The sequence below is a fragment of the Bombina bombina genome, chromosome 6, assembly GCF_027579735.1.
Source record: "Bombina bombina isolate aBomBom1 chromosome 6, aBomBom1.pri, whole genome shotgun sequence".
NCBI lineage: Eukaryota > Metazoa > Chordata > Amphibia > Anura > Bombinatoridae > Bombina > Bombina bombina.
Genome location: NC_069504.1, coordinates 590932621 through 590954422, shown reverse-complemented (window position 1 = coordinate 590954422; position 21802 = coordinate 590932621). Strand labels below are relative to the sequence as shown.

Here is a 21802-nt window from a genome sequence, read left to right as displayed (position 1 = left end):
AATCTAGTGTATCCTATCTCATAAAACACACATGAATATTAGAAGTGCATCCTCCTGTGACAAACTTATATACAAAAAAACAATATTGTCTACAAATTGGACAATCATATGCAACAATATTATATCATTCAAACCACACCCCTTTTTTTTACTAACGTTCTGTTAGTGGGGTTACAAAGTGATATACACTAATACTATGTACACACACAAAAAAAGACTTTAAAACAAGCACCTTTGAACTTCACTATCCATTGTCCTATAATAGAGTAATATGCAGCTTTCTTACAAAGTATGAAACTAGTAGGACTTATACTCCTATACTCTTAGTTAGCAGGAGGACCTGTGACACAGTCACTCCTACTTTGAATTCTGTAAACATGAAAATTGACAATTCATACAACCAATGCATAGACCCTTGCTCGGATGTTGTAATGTGTATGTCATATAGCAACAAATTGATATATACAGACGTTAACGTCAGATGAATTCACATTCTATCAAACCAGAGATTGTACATTAGTCTCACCATTCATATACTCAAATAGATATACAAATGAATATATGTTACATGATACAGAGTGACCGACACATATACATATATACCCATGGCTATTTATGACCTATTACCACTCCATAGTAACATGAATGGGTGGATGGTTGAGTGACCCTTGTCGCGTAGACTTGCACACATCCCCTGGGGCATCAGCTGTCCCGAGAGATGTGGGCAGCCGGATTGGTAAAAATACAGAGCCCCACAACATGAGATCTCAAGATTAAACCCTCCGCTAAGTTGCACCAACATGGGCTAGCACCCCAGGTAAGTATCACACCCGCATGTTCTAGATTAGGAGTTTAAAGTCTGGTGCAAAGTTAAGACCACCAGGGTATATTGTACCAAGTCTATAGATCCATTGGGCTTCGCGCAAAAGCAGTGTTTTGTTTCTGTCACCGCCTCTGTCCAAACTAGGTACATGGTCAATCAGGATGTATTGTATTGATGATACTGTGTGGCGCTTGCTAGCGCAATGTCTCGACACCAGTTGGTCCGAGTCACCTTTTTCCAAGGCCACACAAATCGCTCTCCTATGATTTGCCATGCGTTCTCTGAGTGTCCCACTCGTTTTGCCAACATAAAAACTCGAACGCGGGCAAAATAGTAAGTATACCACATGCGTGGTAGTGCATGTGAGAGAATAGCGGATGGTATAGTTCTTGTTAGAGTGAGGGTGATGAAAGGTTTTCGTGTTGATCAATCCGTTGCATGTAGTACAACCAAGACAGCGATATGAACCTTTGATGTTCACTTTATTATGACTCTGCTAGCTGGATTTTGGATCTGTTTTGACAAGCATGTCCTTCAGATTAGTCCCTCTCCAGTATCCAACCATTGGTGCCAGGTTTCTGGTAAACTGTAATTTTGGGTCTGACGCAACAACTGGCCAATGGGTCCTCAATATATGACCTGTATTCGTGGTAGTTGGTGTAAACGTGGTTGCCATGATTAATTTGCCTTCATTGGCTTTTCGTGGTTTTTCTTTGATCAGATCTTCTTGAGACAAAAGTGATACCTCTTCCAGGATGCCTTGAACTAGCTGGGGTTTATATATATTATGTGTGTGTGTATATATATGTTTATAAAACACGGGAAAAAGTTAATGAAAAATGTGACTATATATATATATATATATATATATATATATAAATAATAATAATATATATATATATATATATATATATATATATATACACACAATTATATATACACTGTGTGTGTGTGTGTGTGTGTATGTATATATATATATATATATATATATATAAAACAAAGTTCAATCTCGTCACAGTAATGAAAAATGCGACGATGAAAGCACATTGTCGCATTTTTCATCACTGTGACAAGAGATTGAACTTTGTCCTATATATATATATATATATATATATATATATATATAACAGTCCCAGAGCTCCGCACTCACTGTAACAAAATAGAAATCAACTGCCCGGGGTGCATCTAAAGGAAACATGTAGATGAAAGAAAGAGACGCACTCGCCGGTGAGTGCGTCTCTTTCTTTCATCTATATATATATATATATAGATAGGACAAAGTGTACTCACTTTTGTTGCCAACGGTTTAGACATTAATGGCTGTGTGTGAGTTATTTTGAGGGGACAGCAAATTTGCACTGTTATACAGGCTGTGCACTCACTACTTTACATTGTAGCAAAGTGTCAGTTCTTCAGTGTTGTCACATGAAAATATATAATAAAATATTTACAACAATGTGAAGGGTGTACTCACTTTTGTGAGATACTGTATATACATTTATTTCAGTTCCAAATACCTACTATCACAATAATAAACCTGTTTAGTTTGTTTATCTTAAATATAACATAACATTTATTAAATGAATATGGGGCTGACAGAAGGGTTGTAGGGCTAGTGTTTCTTCTGAGGTCTGATATAGATATATGCAGAAAGATGGCTTACAGGGCCAGTTGCCTGATCCGGTTTTATTTGGACATGGAGCTGATAGACAGAGTGCAGCATAAGATGTGTGATGTGAGGTCTGGTGTGGGTACTGGGCTGAAAAAAAGGGTTACAGCTTCAGGTTTTAATCTGTGGTCTTTTTTTATGTATAGAGTTGACTTTGTTGTCTCAGAGCCAAGAGGCTGATCTTATGTGGTCATAGTGCTTACATAGCAGCTTGTTTGTCAGGGGTCTGATTTGAGATCTGATTTTAAAATATACTAGGAAATTTCACTATTACTTATACCATTATGCTGGTAAAATAAAAAAAAATGTTGCTTACTCCTGGTTTGAGCTACATTCTCTTTATGTTTAAATCATCTTTATTGGAACATAATAATGAAAATACAGTACAGCAAGTCATTCTTTATAAATAGACAAAAATCCAAAAATATACAGAGTCTGTTAGATAATGTTGTTAATAACATATTACGGATAGTTACAATGACCAGCATACCTGAATACTTCTTATAAGTCCCAATGATAACCATCTGTAAGTCATGTTTAAAAGAAAACGGATACAAAATATATGCATAAAAAGAAAATATCTGACTCTGGTGTATATCTCCCTTAATAAAGCAGGAATAGTTTCAAGAATATAGAGATATATCTGGAAGAGAATAACTGTTTTTGGTAAAAAAAAAAAAAAAATGAGCATTAAGGGGAGGGGGAACCTGGGAAAATAAATAACAACTGTAAAAAATAAATAAACTTTTGGTCGCCAAAGACTGATGTAAGTATAAAGATTGACATGGAGATCATTCTGGGAACCCACCCCTTTTCCTAAGACTTTAATTGCTACACATCTCCTCTCGTTTGACTACAGATCTATCTAGAGTAACTAGAACCATTTCTAAAGTTCTAATAATACCACACTTCATCATTGGTTTCTTTTGTACCTAGTGACCAGGATGCTAACTCGTACATTGTATTGTGCTGGATTTTGTTTTTAATTTCAATCCACTGAGGAGCGCCAACTTTCCAATATTTTGCTATACAAGATCTCGTCACCATGCATAAAATTTTAATGAAAGTATTAATGGGTCTATTGAACCTCTGTATACGTTCATGAAGTAATGCTTGTGTGATAGTAAGCTGTAGGTGTTCTCTAATAGGTAACTAAGCATGGAGGAGAGTAGTGTCCAAATTGTTTGTATTACTCCACATTCCCACCACATATGTCTGTATGTACCTATCTCGTTGCAACCCCTATAGCATAATCTGGATCTGTTTTGAGTCATGTGTGAGGTTCTTGATGGAGTCAAATACCATCTAAACATTGTTTTCAGGGAATTTTCTTTTAGATCAGCACTTAGTAAGCCCCTATAGGCTGATATAAATAGATTATCCCATTTATCTTTGTATATGGACAATTTTTGGACATGTCACCAAGTTTTTGTATAGCAACATATAGCCTAGTGATAGTGTTTTGGCCTGTCACTTTCTGTACAAATGGTTTCTAACTTGGTTTTGGTCTTGCTTGTAACGGTCTTGAGGTATTTATTAAGGGAGGAGGATAACTGGAGGTATAAGTACCAATGTACCTTAATCGGGTTCAGTTTGTCTTGCAGTTGGGAAAACGTCATTAATTTATTTTGTACTAAAAGATCTGACACGCAGTATAAACCTTTATTTTCCCACTTAGCTATGTCCCTACAAAAATCTCTCAGCAATTAGAATGGATCTGGTTGGCCACAATCCGTTTTTCGAAGCAAACTTAGACAATATATGACTAGTGACCTCCGTTACAGGGGATCTAAATGTTCTCAATTGGCCAGTCAAGGATTTATTGTCCCATATAATAGCATCATGAAAATCCCATCCCCCTAAGTCTGCTTCCAATTTGATTGAAATGTCTTCCCTTTCAGACCGACAAATCAAAGCATCTTGAGCCAACCTAGTGGTTCTATAGTACTCTATTAAATTGTGTATTTTCATGCCTCCTAAGGACTTATGTGTTGTCATTATTGTTTTAGATATCCTAGCCCCTTTTCTCCCCCTAATAAATGCAAACATTTTGGATTGTATGGCCGCTAATTCCAGGTATATGATTTTAATTGGGAGGGCTCTGAAGAGATATGAGACACTGCAATATATTCATTTTAATAGTGGACATTCTCACTAACCAGGAGAATTTATATATTTTTGATTTTTGTAGATTGTTTCTAATGGACTTTTAGAGTGGGATGTAGTTTAATTTATATAAATGTTGAGTTTGGGCTGTTAAATGGACTCCTAAATATTTTAGAGAATGTTTAGCATGTTGTAGTTCAAAATTCAACTCTAATAATTTTTGAGTATGAGGGGGAATTTCTGTGGGTAGCGTGTCACATTTATCTAGGTTGATGCGGTATCCTGAAATTACAGAGAATTTATTTAATACATCATACAAGTTATGTAGGGAACAGGTGTGGTTTGGTGATAGTGAGTAGGATAGCATCCGCAAAAAGGGTCAATTTATATTCAGAATCCTTTATCTTAACCCCTGAAATATCCGGGTTGGATCTGATACTAGCTGCTAAAGGTTTGATACATAGCATGAACAGAAGAGGGGATAAAGGGCATCCCTGTCTTGTGTCATTTAAAATAGAGAATAGTTTAGACTTATATCCTGCCGATGATACCTGAGCAGTAGGTGAATCATATATTGCCTTTAAGGCACTAATGAATGGGCCATCAAAATTCATGCGTGACAAATTAATCTGCATAAATTGCCAATCCACTCTATCAAACGCCTTCTCTGCATTCAATGCAAGGAGCAGAGAAGGTGTCCGTGTTCTGTTCAGGGTATGAATAATATTTAATAAGCATCTGTGATCTGGGGCTTCTCTGTCTTTAATAAAACCCACCTGGTCCATGTGGACCAGGCCAGGTAGAATATGTTTAAGCCTATTGGCCAAAATCTTAGTAAAAAATGTTACGTCCTGATTAGTGAGGGAAATCGGGCGATAATTGGAGCATTTTTTGCGGTCTTTGTCTGTTTAAGGTATAACTACTATTTTGGCTTTTAGTAATTCAGGAGGAATAGTATATCCCTCCATGATATAGTTGCAGAATTTGGTCAAATAGGGTATAAGATTATTTTTAAATTTATAATATTCACCAGGAAAGCCATCCGGGCCTGCAGCCTTCCCTGGTTTGAGATTCTTAATGGCAAGTACCACCTCTAGGTTTGTTATAGGGGCATTCAAAGTGTTTTTATCATCCTCTGATAGGGTTTCTAGGGGAGTGGTGTCCAAAAAAATCTTTTGTGAGTTTCTGCACTTCAGGTGTATGGCTAACTTTTTGTCCATTGTATAATCCCCCGTAATATTCCTCAAAAGTGTCCACAATGGCTTGCGGATGGGAGGTATACTATTTGTCTGCCTTCTCCATAAGTGGAATGGCAGCTAAAGCAAAAGGCCATTACTCCTTACTGATTCTTCTTGACCTGTCCACAGCTTTTGACACAGTTGACCATCCTCTCCTCCTAAAAATACTACATTCATTTGGCATCCGTGACACAGCCCTCTCCTGGTTTGCATCATATCTTTCAAACCGCTTGTTTTCAGTTTCCTTTAACAACATATCTTGTGATCCTATGCCTCTCTCAGTTGGAGTACCGCAAGGCTCTGTCTTGGGTCCCTTGCTTTTCTCTCTTTATACATCCTGCCTTGGAAAACTTATAGCCTCCTTTGGATTCCAGTACCACCTATATGCTGATGATACCCAAATCTATCTTTCCTCTCCTGATATCTCTCCATCTTTACTCAACTAGATTTCTGACTGCCTCTCTGCAATTTTCTCTTGGATGTCTTCACACTACCTCCAACTCAATCTGTCCAAAACTGAGCTGCTTCTTATCCCCCCCTCTTCGAGACATCCAACACCTGACATTTCTCTGATGGTTGGAGACTCTATTCTCAACACCTCACCCCAGGTCCGCTGCCTTGGGGTCACACTAGACTCAGAACTCACATTCAACCCACATATACAAACGCTTACCAAATCCTGCCATTCACACCTATGCATCATTTCCAGAATTCGTCCCTTCCTTACTCAAAAAACTACAAAAATAATTATTCATTCCCTCATCCTGTTACGCATTGATTATTGCAATCTACTCTTAAATGGCCTTCCAAAACACTGCCTCTCCTCCCTCCAATCTATTATGAATGCTTCTGCTAGACTCATCCACCTAAGTCGACGATCTACATCAGCTGCTCCACTCTGCCAGTCTCTACACTGGCTCCCCATACACTCCAGAATACAATTTAAAGTATTAGCCCTAACCTACAAAGCACTCGACAGTCTAACTCTCAACTATATTTCCTCTCTCATCGTGAAATACTCCCCATCCCGTCCTCTTCGATCAACCTCTGACCTACGTCTCTACACTCCTGTTATCTCTACATCCCACTCCCGCCTCCAAGACTTTGCACGTGCTGCTCCTGTCCTCTACCCCGCTCCATCAGACTGTCTCCAACCTTGTATAGCTTCAGACGATCCTTTAAAACCCACCTATTCAGAGAGGCTTACCATCTCTCCTCCATCCCGCATCCGAAACAAGCTAATACATGTACATGACCTTCCTGACTCACTGCTGCAAATAAACCAATGTAACAAGCTACCCCAACCTTATGTCTCTGCACCCTAAACCTATAGACTGTGAGCTCTCCGGAGCAGGGCCCTCTTCCTCCTGTGCTAGATTTGTTTAGTCTTGTTATGTTTTGTATTGTATCACAAATCTTTGTCATTGTATACCCCTATCATTGTACCCAGTGCTACGGAATTTGGCAGCGCTATACAAATAAATAATAATAATAATAATACTATGGAGTGGTCCGAAATTACATTCTTTTTAAAAGGAATATAAAGTGCAAAAAGAAAATGCTCCTGTACAGCAATCTACTACTGAACTAGCTGAACATATATTTGTCAATGACAAGAGACACATGTTTGTAGCTACCAATCACCAGCTAGCTCCCAATGCTGCTGCTGAGGATATGTACATATGCTATTCAACAAAGCATACCAAATCCATAGAGTGATATTTTTTTTAAAAATACAAGTGAACTTAAAAATATATTAACATTTCATGCTTTGAATCATGCAGGTTTAAAAAGTGTAGTGAGATGGAAAACAAAGAAAACAATTGTTGAAAAATAAATGACCAGCAGTATCAGGCTGTGTTTTTATCTGATTAGTAAAATTATTTGTGATCTAGTGATGTGAGCTATGGTTTCCCTGTTCGTGGTATATAATAACCATTTTATAGTGATAAATAACTGGCTTCATAAGTCTTCCTCATAAAAATCTGCTGAGTTCTTTAAACAAGCAAATAGCCATAGAGCACTATTAAACATTTGTGTTAATAAACTGGTTGTAAAATATAATGGCTTTGTTGTACATCTTTGATAGCACTAAAAGGTCATTGTCATATAATACAATTGCTTATTGTTTTAATTACTTTATTTACCACTAAGTAGGGATACTCTGCACTTAATACATGTTACTAGAGGAAAATATAAAATGTTATCACTGACTGTTTGATAGCTTGATAGCAAATATAAGGTCTTTGAAACGATTTACAGTTACCAGCAAATCAACCTTATATTACACTGCTTCACAAAAAATATTTGCACTTGGCAACCCCAAACCACCTAGTTATATCTATGTTTATCTTACTAAAACTGGAGTTAAAGAACTTTAAATTGCAATACATAATATCTTCTAGTAAAAAACAAACAAAAAAAACTGCATTGTATGATTAGTTAATTATTTATTTTGCTCACTTTTCCTGTCAAATGCCTCTGGGAATTGTGCTTTCTTCCTTTTACCAGAAATGCAGGTTACCTGCCCTTACTACATGCAACAAACACAGTGATTGTTTAGATATGTGCTTAAGTTTATTTATACCTTGTCTTGATTAGCTGATTAGAAAAGTGTATAGAGTTTGATAAACATACACTAGATAGTTTTAAAGGGGTGTATCCATCATCTGGATTTTTCTGTGCAATAAAGTTCTTATCTGGTGATTATTTACTTCCCACATATAATAACTAATGCCCCTCTATTCTTCATAAAAATGGGAATTGCATTGTCTGAAATGAGATTTTTTGATGTGCATTAACAAATAGTTATCACATAGAATACCAGAGACCCGCTTGCCAAGTATAACCCCAGTAAATACCCATATTTAATTATCATATGCTGTACACAGACAAGGGCTTTCCTTTAGTGCAGTCTATAGCCAGAACAGTGTCAGTAGACCAAATATATGTTCTCCAAACAAGCTAATCATCTAACGCAGAAGGTTTTGGACTTCATCTGTTTCATCACTTAAGTTTAACTAATACTTATACGCTTTACAATTACAATATAACTAAAATTACATGCTAGTTGGATACTTATTTGTAAGCTGCTGGGAAAAACTGAGCACCTACTCAGGTTTTGTTTATTTTCTTTTTTTTCCCAGCAGGTCACCATTCTTGAAGACTATGCAGATCCCTTTGATGCTAAAGAGACACCAGGAAGTCAGGCTGCACCAGAGAAAGTTTCTGAAAATGATGGATATATGGAACCATATGAAGCTCAAAAGATGATGGCAGGTGAGTTGCTGCAGTATATGCACATGAGGACCTTACAATAACCCTGTAGAACAAAGGAGACCGTTATTTGCAAAAAATAGAAGTGATGTCAAGCTGTGCCGTTTTCTAATGTAGGGTACATTTTCAGTGGCTTTGCATTAGAGAAAGGATGGCCAACATTCTCTCATTGCAGACCAGAAAAACTGCATAAATCTAGCTGATACATACATATTCTTTTTTACTGGTAGCATGGTGATGTGTCTGCATTGATAGATGCATAATGTGAAATAACGCAGTTTGTTGCTTAAATATTTTTTTAAATAATAACTTTTCAATATAATTTATTTTTCCCCTTTTTTCTATCATTTAAAAATGTGAATTTGCAAGTCCTGAACACTGTAAGAGTACATGGCAGGCTTCACAAGCTTAAAGGGACAGTACACTGTAAAATTGTTTTTCCAATGACTTGCTATACCAACTGCAGAGTATAAAATATTTGAGAAATTCCATTTTCATGCTTATTTGTGTATATGAAGTAGCTGATTTTGTGCTTTGAAACCACAGCCTATTACAATGGGTTGAACTTAAAGGTGATATCAGATATCATTATGTTCTAAGTTTGTGTAAACAGACTTGCTTCCTTATCTTTTATTTGGCTGGAACACCAAAGCTTAATATAAATAGAGAACAATGGAAAATTATCATTTTATTAGTTAACTATCCTGCATCCCACTTAGAGTTTAATCTCTTCTGCTGGCTATGTATACTTAGGCTATTCAATAGCCTATACTCCAGTATTAATTTGTTCAGTGTAGGTGGCGATACCACAGGCTAAATCAGCTATTTCAAATGCTGAAATAGGAGTAAAGGAGCTACTTGTAACCAATTTAATACTCTCTAGCAGGTTAAAAGCATCATTGGGAATAATTTAAAGGGGAGACATTTTTTGGGTGAACTGTCCCTTTAATATTTCCAGCTATTTCTTCCTAATTTGAAACACAGATATTGACAGCAGATAAGAGCCATAGGCCCAGCAAGTCTTCCCGATATTTCCTAAAAGTAAAAACATATCTAGTTTGTAGTAAAGCCTTATGCTTGTCCCAGGGATTCTTAAAGTTCCCTACAGTGTTTTTCATTACCACTTCTTGTGGAAGTTTAATCCATGAATTAATCACCCTTTCTGTAAAGAAGTGCTTCCTCAAATTACACCTGAATATACTACCCTTCAGCTTGAGATCCTGACCCCTTTTTCTTGCATTTTCCTTTTTACAGTATGTAAAATACTCACTGGCTCAGTTTTACTAAGCCTTTTAATATACTTGAAAGTTGCTATCATATCACCTCTTTCCCTTTTCTCTTCTAAGCTATACCTATTTAGGTCATTGAGCCTCTCCTGGTGCGTTTTATTTTTTAGATCATATACCATTTTAGTAGCCCTCCTTTGCACAGATTCAAGTTTGTTTAAATCCTTTGTTTATATGGCCTCTAGAAATGCACACAATACTCAAAATGAGGCCTAACTAATGATAAAGTGACATAAGAACCTTACTATTTCTGCTGCAAATACCTTTTTTCCATCTAAAGGGGATGAGAGTCCATGGCTTTATTCATTACTGTTGGGAATTCAGAACCTGGCCACCAGGAGGAGGCAAAGACACTCCAGTCAAAGGCTTACGTACCTCCCTCACTTTCCTCATCTCCCAGTCATTCTTTGCCTTTTGTCACAGGAGGACGGCAGAGAAGTGCCGAAGATCGGAGTAGTCTCTTATGGAGGGTAGTACTCTTCGCATTGGGACTGGAGTTTTAAGAAGTACTGTCGGCCTCTCAGTGAGAGCCTTGGCGAAAGTTAGAGTCCGGAAATGCAGGGAGAGTCTTTCTGCGAAACCATCCCGACTTATATTAACAGCTCCACAAGCAATTAGCGTTGATGAGTTTTGCTTCTTGTTTTTTACACTCAAGTTCATGTAAGGAGCGAGGCTACTAACCTGTCGCACTTGAAGGGCCATGTTTCTGTTCCACGGTGTAGATTCTGGCAAGATCATTTCATTTTGTATTGCATAATGATAACATGGAAGACAGGGTCACAGTGTGACGCCTTTTACCTTTAAAGAATCAAGGGTTAATATTCCTGGAAAGGGGATTATTGAACAGGGGGATTTATACATGATATTGTTTGTGTCATTGCTGCCTTATGTGCAAGATTTGGCAATTGGCAATTTGTGGAACTTTCAGGTGACTTAGGGGAGTATTGCGCTGCCTTTTATTGGTGTGTTTTCTCCTTAGACAGGGGCGGTCCTGCCGGGCATTCCATGTGACTGGGTGTGGCTATCTCTCTTACTCTGTTGATCAGCAGCGCAGGAGATAAAACAGTTTATGTAGTCCGGGTCATAGGAGGTGGTGAGTGCCCGTGCCATTGGAGGCTATAAAGGTGTCTATTTATTAAGTTAATCTAGTCCATAATAACAGCACAAGTTATGGAGGACTCTAATACGTTAAAGGGTTCTCCCTCTTTAACAAGGTCTCATTCCTGTGTTTATTGTGAGGAGGTTCTGGTAGATCAGCCTGCTGAACTATGTTCCACATGTCTTAATAATGTTAATAATGATGTCTAGTACTACTGAGCCGTCCACCTCTGAGGGTTTCCTGTTCCATGAGGTGCGTTCCCTGCATCCATCTCCAATTGCACATACAGCACCGCAGGGTGCAACCATTACTCCTGCGGAAGAGATTCGTTGGCCGTCAAATTTTGCGGATCAACTGCAAACAGCGATATTGAAAGTGATCCATGCCTTACATTCTGCTGAGCACAAGCGTAGGGCCTATCATGGCGGCCCGGCCCAGGATTTGTCTATGTGGAAATATCAGAGGCATTATTCGATGAGGAGGCCCACTCCGACTCTTCAGAGGAGGCCCCTTCTGGGTCGGAGTCCATGTCATCTAAACCTCCGGCTCCTAGGTTTAGGATGGAAAATCTGCACTTTTTGCTGAAACAAGTGCTTGCTACTCTGGAAGTTCCGAAACCGAAACTTCTAGAAGAACCTGCGATTTCTAAGCTTAATAAGGTATATGAGGACAGGGTGGTGCCTCAGGCCTTCCCGATTCCTGTTAAGATGGCAAATATTAAGAATAAATGGGAGTGATTAGGTTCTTCCTTTTCCCCTTCTTCCTTTTAAGAAGCTGTTCCATGTTCCGGACTCTCAGATTGAACTGTGGGGTACTGTCCCTAAGGTGGATGGTGCTATCTCCATGCTCGCGAAACGGACAACTATTCCCCTCGAGGATAGTTTGTCGTTTATAGAGCCCATGGATAAAAAGTTGGAAAACATGTTAAGGAAAATGTTTCAATACACAGGGTTTGTTTTTCTGGGCTCTGTGGCTAAGGTCTTGGTCTGCGGACATGACCTCTAAGTCGGGGCTGTTGTCCCTGCCTTTTCAAGGAAAGATTCTGTTCAGTCCAGGATTCGATTTTCCTACCGCAGGATAAGAAGGCTAACCCTAAAGGATCTACTTTTTGTCCCTTTTGTGGGGACAATGCCCAGCGCCAGCAGCATGCCGCAAATGCGGACCAGTCCAAGGGAACTTGGAAACCGGCTCAGTCTTGGAAGAAGTTTAAGCAGAGCAAGAAGCCCGCCGAGACAAAATCAGCATGAAGGGGTGGCCCCCGACCGGTCTCCGTACCAATTAGGGGGCAGTTTATCTCTTATCAGAAGCCTGGTTGCAGGAGGTTCAAGATCCTTGGGTTCTGGATGTTGTCACCCAGGGTTACAGGATAGGGCTCAGATCCCATCCGCTCAGGGGCAGATTCTTCCTGTCAAACCTGTCTTCAAGACCGGAAAAGGGAGAAGCCTTTCTAGAATGTGTGAGGGATCTCTCTTCTCTAGGTGTTATCGTACCAGTACCCCAAGCTGAAAGGGGTCTAGGGTACTATTCAAATATTTTTGTGGTTCAAAAGAAGGAGGGCACGTTCCACCAGATTCTGGACCTAAAGTGTTTAAACAAGTTTTTGAGTGTTCTCTTGTTCAAAATGGAAACAATCAGATCTATCCTGCCCCTAGTTCAAGAGGGACAGTTTATGACTATAGACTTGAAGGACGCTTACTTTCATGTTCCAATTCACAGGGACCACTTCAAGTTCTTGAGATTTGTGTTTCTGGACCAACACTTACAGTTTGGTCTGGCGAATGCCCCAAGCATCTTTACAAAGGTTCTGGGATCTCTTCTCGCAGTAGCGAGAGCCAGAGGGACTGCAGTGGCACCTTATCTAGATGATATCCTGGTCCAGGCTCCGTCCTACAGTCTTGCGGAGGATCACTCAAAAGCTCTTCTCCTTCAGTCTCACGAGTGGAAGATAAATTAAGGAAAGAGTTAATTGGTCCCCAGCGACAGGGTTGATCCAGAGACATTGCCTTGGTGCCCTATCTGGATGACATCCTAGTCCATGCGCCGTCGCTCAGTCTCGCAGAGGATCATTCAAGGGCGCTTCTTTTTTTACTCCAGGAAAGAGTTCCCTGGTTCCCAGCAACAGGGTGGAGTTCCTGGGCACGATAATAGACTCTATGTCCATTAAAATATTTCTCACAGACCATCGACGCAGGAAGATTGCATCCTCTTGTCTTGCCCTTCAGTCCTCCTCAAGCCCCTTGGTGGCTCTGTGTTTGGAGGTGATCAGACTCATAGTTTCCAGCATAGACATCATTCTATTCGCCAGGTTTCATCTCAGACCTCTTCAATTGGGCATGTTGAGACAGTGGAACAGGGATCATTCAGATCTATCACAGCAGATATCCATGAATGCTCGGATCTCCCTCTCTTGGTGGATCAGTCCAGAGCAACTGTCCATGGGGACATCTTTCTTGAGACTGTCCTGGTTGATTATGACCATGGAGTCTGGCAGGATGGGGAGCTGTTTGGGGTGCCAAGATGGCACAAGGAAAATGGTCCCGGGAGGAGTCTCTCCTTCCGATAAATATTCTGGAACTCCGAGCAATCTACAATACTCTGAAGGCATGGCCTCCTCTGGGGTCATTCAGTTTCATCAGGGTTCCAGACCAACAACATTACCTTGGTGGCTTACATTAACCATCAGGGGGGTATGAGGAGCTCCCTAGCCATGAGGGAGGTGTCTTAGATCTTGGAGTGGGCAGAGTCCCACAGCTACTCGATCTCAGTTATTCACATTCCAGATGTGGACAACTGGGAAGCAGACTTTCTCAACAGGCAATCCTTCCATCCGCAGGAAATGGTCTCTTCACCCCGAAGTGTTTGCAGAGATTGGTCCAGGTGGGGAACGTCGGAGTTAGATCTCATGGCATCCAGACTCAATTGCAAGCTATCCAATATGGGTCGAGGTCCAGGGATCCCCAGGCAGAGCTGATAGATGCCTTAGCAGTGCCTTGGGGGTTCAGCCTAGCTTACATTTTTCCACTGTTACCATTTCTACCTCGTGTATTGGCACGCATCAAACAGGAGCGAGCTTCGGCCATTCTGATTGCTCCATTGTGGCCGCTGAGGATGTGGTTTGCAGATTTGGTGGGGATGTCATCCTCTCCACCGTGGAGGTTACCCTGTCGCAGGGATCTGCTGGAACAGGGACCCTTTCCACATAAAATTCTCGATTCTCTGAGGCTGACTGCATAGAGATTGAACGCCTAGTCTTGTCCAAGAGAGGCTTTTCTCCATAAGGTGTGGAGGCATTATTTGTCCTGGTGTGAGAAGCATGGATATCCTTGGCATAAAGTGAAGGTATCCATGATTCTGTCCTTTCTCCAAGACGGTTTGGAGAAAGGTTCCTTAAAGGGACAGGTTTCGGCATTATCAGTCTTGTTGCATAGGAGACTCACTGAGCTCCCTGACATTCAGTCTTTTGTTCAGGCTCTGTCTAGAATCAGGCCTGTCTTTAGACAGTCTGCTCCCCCATGGAGCTTAAACTTGGTCCTTAAGGTATTGCAGACTGTTCCGTTTGAGACTATACATTCCATTGACATTAAGATTCTGTCTTGGAAGTTTCTCTTCCTGTTGGCCATTGCATCGGCACGCAGAGTATCTGAATTGGCTGCCTTGCAATGTGAGCCTCCTTATCTGGTTTTTCATGCGGATAAGGCTGTGCTTCGCACTGGTTTGGGGTTTCTTCCCAAGGAGGTGTCTAACCGTATCATCAATCAGGAAATAGTTGTTCCTTCTTTGTGTCCTAACCCTTCTTCTTCCAAGGAGAGGTTGCTTCATAATCTGGATGTGGTTCGTGTCCTGAAGTTCTATTTTCAGGCTATGAAGGATTTCAGACAGTCTACATCTCTTTTTGTGGTGTATTCAGGGAAGCGCAAGGGGCAGAAAGCCTCTTCTATTTTGTCCTTTTGGTTGAGGAGCTTGATTCACTTGGTCTATGAGACAGCGGGACATAAGCCTCCTCAGAGGATCACGGCTCATTCAAGTAGAGCTGTGACTTCATCTTGGGCCTTCAAGAATGAGGCCTCTATGGAGCAAATTTGTAAGGCGGCTACCTGTTCCTCCTTACACACTTTTACAAAGTTTTATAAATTTGACGTTTTTGCTTCTGCGGAAGCTGTTTTTGGGAGAAAAGGTTTTGCAGGCTGTGGTGCCCTCAGATTAGGGCCCGCCTTTTCCCTCCAGGTTTCATTTTGTGTCCTCTAGAGCTTGGGTATATGTTCCCAACAGTAATGAACGAAGCCTTGGACTCTCCTCCCCTTTAGATGGAAAACATATATTAAACTTACCTGATAATTTCATTTCCATCGATGGGGAGGAGAGTCCATGGCTCCCGCCCGTATCTCCGATGGGCAGACCTAAATTTAATTAATCTTCTGGCACCATTTATACCCTTATATTTCTCCTACTGTTCCTTTTTTCCCTCGGCAGAATGACTGGGGAAGGTATTTAAGCCTTTGGCTGGGGTGTCTTGGCCTCCTCCTGATGGCCAGGTTCTGAATTCTCAACAGTAGTGAATGAAGCCATGGACTCTCCTCCCCTCGATGGAAATTAAATTATCAGGTAAGTCTAATTTATGTTATCATTTTTATAGAAGCCAAACAATTGAGATATTGCTAATTTGATAGCGGCAAGCCCTGTCATCTCCAGCCACAAGTCCAGATCAACTTCTCCAAATAAGGAAAGCAGAGGATGTAGTTTGAAATTGAAAAACAATTGCAGAAAACAAGACAATCTGTTTTTAATAAAGTTCAGACTGTGCAGATATGTTAATCTACTGGAAGACTGCAGAAAAATATAATTTCAAGGTGTTTACTGCCCCTTTAATACTGCATTTAATATGGTAAAGTAGAGGGCAAGATAAAAAGCATTGGATGTCTGCATTATGCCCCCTACACCCAAGGTTGGACAAACCTGCATAGACTTTGCTACCTAGCTTATTCTTCCCTTAGAGGTTTTCATTTTCCATAAAGAGATATGTTTTTGCAAATATGTAATTACTGTATTTGTTGAAAACATGTTTTTCTTTTTAATGTGTTTTTTTATGAAGACTTTACATGTTCTGCATTTTAATGGTTATCTAATGCTTGTATGCTACTGTACTCCAGAGATCTATTGCTTTATACTGTTTGAGATTTTTATTGGTGTAATAAATTATCGTCTTACTAGATAATTGTTTCTTACCCACAATACATTTAGCTTTTATTTCACTGCCCACAATGAAAACCATGCTTTTCTGGTTAAGATTTTTAACCATTTTAAATAAAATGTACAAACTTATTGATAATTTAATGCCCCGTTAGATGCCAGTTTGGTCCTACACCATTTGCATGGTTTGTATTTCAGTTCATCAGATCTCCAGGTTTTCAGATGTTCTTTCTCATTTTTTTTTAAATACAAAAAAAGGTGTCAGTGGGTGGGTTTACACAAACATTGTTATATAAAAGGTAATTAATGTGATAATAAAATGCTCTGAAGAAACAGAGAATTTTTTTTTTAACCCTATCATGTTTATAGAAATATTTTCACATCTGATTTGATTCATAAAGCATGACGTACAATATAGTCTGAGGTGTCTATCATTACCCATACTGCTTCTCACTTCATAAAACGGTCCCACTATGGGTGTTATAGAAATCTGCACTTTAAACTGGTTAGCATCAAATTCTCTGCTGTAAAACCACTTGTAGGTTTTGACTCTTAAGAAGGTGAAGATAAAGTGGAGCAAAGTAACAATTTAAATAGGCTGAATCTTGAAGATTTGGTAAAATGTAAATATATATGTAACTATAATTAAATTGTCACATATATGAAAGAAGGTAGAAAAATTTAAGCTTTTCTGTGTGGTCATATTCTATACTTCTGATTTTTTTCCCTTTAGTATAGTATTCCAGTTTGCAATTAGTTTAACGTAGGTTAAGTAATTCCCTTTGCTGCCTCTCTTCAACTCATTAAAATGTCCTCAGCATTTACTGGCCCTATCTTGGATCTCTGATTGGACAGTCTGTCACCTCCAAAAAATACCACTCAGCTAAATAGTGAGAGGACACCAGCTGTGCATGGAATTAACAATAGCCGAACGCCTTGCAAAGCAAATCTGACTGTGCTGAACAGAGAGTTTTTCAAAGAAATAACTAAAATAGGGAATCCTTTTTGACAGTAAAAATACATCTATTCTTTAGTATTACATAATTTATTTCTCTCTTTATTACTTTGTCTCAACTAGCATATCAAGAAGATAAGCTTCACATTCATTAACTTGTATTGATTGTGTAAAGCCACTCATCAATTTATACTAGATGCTTTACCTATTAGTTTCTTCTGCTTCTGCAAGGCTGTTTTCTTAGGTGTTTGAGCTAAATTTTAATTTTCTGACCTCGCTCCTTTTTTTTCTTTTTTTTTTTTGTATGATAAATTATGTTGATTTGTCATAAACATGTAGCAAATGCAATATAATGGATCTATAATATTAACATTTTCCTCTTCTCTCATATATTTTGATACAAAATAGTAACGATGTAGTAAACCTTGAGACTTTTTTTTATCTTTTTGCCTGAAGATATTTAAAATATTGATTAAAACTTCAGTCTTTCTTCATTATTATTTTGCTTATAATTTATTTCCAAAATGAAAAGTAGATATTTAGTCTTGAAAAGTGCATCTAATATCTCGGAAAAATAAACCTATATAATTGTAAATTAATATTCTGCCTCACACATATGTTGATAATTTACTTTGTACATTGATTAATACTTTAAATGTATTGAACATTGTTTATTTTTGTACATGAAATAGCTGCTTTTTTACACCATACCCAATTAAAAATTAACTATTTTAACACTTTCTATACACATACATCGTTGTTGTTGTTTATTTGTATAGCACCACAGATTTCCATAGCACTACCTTATCTTATCTCTCTCTGTATACTAAAGCACAATACTTAAACAGAACAATAGAAAAATAGCATTTTATTAGTTCTATTCTGCTTCCAACTGGGAGTGTATTTTCTTATGATGGCTGTTTTTTTACAGGCAAAAAGCAGCTATTGCAGATGTCAAAATAAAGGTAAAAGAGCTATTTATAAAATACATTTAAAAAAAATACTCTCCAGCAGGTAAAATGTATAATTGGGGAAAAATTAAAGGGGAGACATTTTTACAGAACACTTTCCCTTTAAAGCAGTGGTCTCAAAGTACAGGCCCTGGGGCCATATGCGGCCCTCAAGATAGTTTAATCTGGCCCTCTATTGTTTATTAGATAAATTATTCATTTGGCCCATCAATTTTTTTAGGGTTCTAAGAGGTGTAACAAGTTGGTGTTCTATATAGGCACTCAGAAGATAAATAGAAAGACGAGCAGTAAAACTCCCATTATGCATTGCTTGCATAAATATCACTTTTTATTCAGTTACAAAATGATCACTACACTTGGCTCTGACAAGATAAACATACACTGTGTGTGTCTATTGTGCACTAAAGCTTCTACCATGAACTACTACTTTGGTAAATGTCACTTCCAGTTTCTAGTATATCTTGTTCAAGAGCACTCTTTTCAAATGGCCCCCATTGGAGAAAAACATTTGGCCAGTGGCCCCCGTATACAATGAGCTTGATACCACTGCTTTAAAGAGACTTAAAACACATAAAGGAAGTACCTATTGGTTAATTTCAGTTTTTAAGAGAAGCATTTTTTGCAATCCAAATGTATTAGCAAAAAGGCTTCCAGTAAAAACATTAATTGTTTCAGTGATAGCTTTTACCCTGCATGGGTGACTAGGGCATATTTAGATAAATTCTATGTACCCGCATTGAACCACGGCACATGCTCAGATCTGGCTGTGTAACTCCTAGTAGCAACTAATAAATGATTAATAATAATCAGCAATCAAGTAATATTAATTAGCCATCATTTAAGTATGAACTTGAAAGAGGCTAGTTATTTTACGGTTTACACAAATGCAAACTGCTGGTGTTATGTAATCTAATTATGTAGTTTAACTTTAATAACAACCCCTATCTGCTGGAGTGAAAAGTGTATTGGAAAAGATTGATTTTTGTTTAGACAGGCTGAGGTAATGAATATGTTTTGAACTTTTTGCTATATTTATTTCATAAAAACACAGTGTGGCTTGTGAAAGCAGATTCAGAGCATCCCTTGTATTTGGCAAGGTCCTTACTTAATTGCTGTTTTATAAGGTTCTTACTTGAGCGTTGCTGTTTTATAAGGTTCTTACTTGAGCATTGCTGTTTTATAAGGTTCTTACTTGATCATTGCAGTTTTATAAGGTTCTTACTTGAGCGTTGCTGTTTTATATATTTCTTACTTGAGCGTTGCAGTTTTATAAGGTTCTTACTTGAGTGTTGCAGTTTTATAAGGTTCTTACTTGAGCGTTGCAGTTTTATAAGATTCTTACTTGAGCGTTGCAGTTTTATAAGGTTCTTACTTGAGTGCTGCAGTTTTATAAGGTTCTTACTTGAGCGTTGCAGTTTTATAAGATTCTTACTTGAGCGTTGCAGTTTTATAAGATTCTTACTTGAGCATTGCAGTTTTATAAGATTCTTACTTGAGCGTTGCAGTTTTATAAGGTTCTTACTTGAGCGTTGCAGTTTTATAAGGTTCTTACTTGAGCGTTGCTGTTTTATAAGGTTCTTACTTGAGCGTTGCTGTTTTATAAGGTTCTTACTTGAGCGTTGCTGTTTTATAAGGTTCTTACTTGATCATTGCTGTTTTATAAGGTTCTTACTTGAGCGTTGCTGTTTTATAAGGTTCTTACTTGAGCGTTGCTGTTTTATAAGGTTCTTACTTGATCATTGCTGTTTTATATGGTTCTTACTTGAGCGTTGCTGTTTTATAAGGTTCTTACTTGAGCATTGCTGTTTTATATGGTTCTTACTTGAGATTTGTTGTTTAATAAGGTTCTTACTTGATCATTGATGTTTTATAAGGTTCTTACTTGAGCATTGCTGTTTTATGAGGTTCTTACTTGATCATTGCTGTTTTATAAGGTTCTTACTTGAGCATTGCTGTTTTATAAGGTTCTTACTTGAGCATTGCTGTTTTATAAGGTTCTTACTTGAGCGTTGCTGTTTTGCAAGATTGTCGCTTAAGAATTGCTCTGTACGTGAACGCAAAACTTTAAGACAACTTTATAAATGTTACAGAAGTTGCTGTTTTATATGGGGTGCTTGTGTTGCTATTCACTGCTATTGATTGTATGTTGGTTAACTTGGTAGAGAATATATTCATGTTTTTGTTTATAACATGTCATGACAAATTTGTTTACTATGTATAAAACTTAATTGTTTTATTACTGTGTCACATACTATTAAATTATTTGTTGCGCAAAAATAAAAAGAAAATGATTACGCATGGCGTACTATTGAAACTCTTGTGGTTTATATTAGGCCTATGACACCCTAAAAATTGCACTGATATAATGTAGTGAAACAAATTGAACAAATACAGAGCGTTTAACACTTAGAAGTGTGATAGCATGGCAGTTCCCCTACTAAGACAATATTTGCAAAAAGGTCACATGATGCCTTTAGAACCATCATTTGAAAAGTGTTACTCCTCCTATCCTACAAATACACAGTGAGTTTTATTTTATAGAAGAGGAGTATTGTTTGGGAGATTAAATGGTAAATAGTTATATGATGGAGGAACAGGTATTGTTCTCAATAAACCTCATGAGATCCTCTAGACACCTATTGCAATCATTTAATAGTGTCAGTTTATTCTAAAGAGGTTTAGCACAACTCAACATTTAGGGAACATTTATCAAGCTGCAGACGTACAAGTTCTCAAGCAGAGAACTTGTCCGCCTGCAATCACCACTTACCATACAGTGTTACTTGGTGAAATTTAGGATTTCACAAGATCGTTCTTTTTTCATCTCACCCCTTGCTGTTGCATAACCAATCACCACCTGAGAGCAGTGCCTCTCAATCACCCCAAACTCAAAGGTGGCGGAAAAAATAAGAAACTGGAACTCTGAAGCTTCAAATGCAACTTGATAAATTTTCCTTTTAACTATTACAACCTCAGATTGCTTAAATTTATATATATATATATATATATATATATATATATGCCCTCCACTAATACTGGCACCCTTGGTAAACATGAGCATAGAAGGCTGTATAAAATGTATTGTTTAACATTTTGATCTTTTGTTCAAAAAATACACAAAAATACTCTGCTCTCATGGATATCAAACAATAGCAAACACAACACAGGTTTTTCAAAAAAATATGTTAAATA

General features: G+C 38.2%; 1 protein-coding gene across 1 annotated transcript in view; it reads left to right on the top strand.

The window, feature by feature from the left end:
• SHF (Src homology 2 domain containing F) overlaps positions 1-21802 on the top strand; it is a 539240-nt gene that overhangs the window by 114832 nt on the left and 402606 nt on the right. The window contains 1 exon segment of the mRNA XM_053717571.1: positions 8986-9115. Coding sequence (XP_053573546.1) covers positions 8986-9115 — 130 coding nt within the window.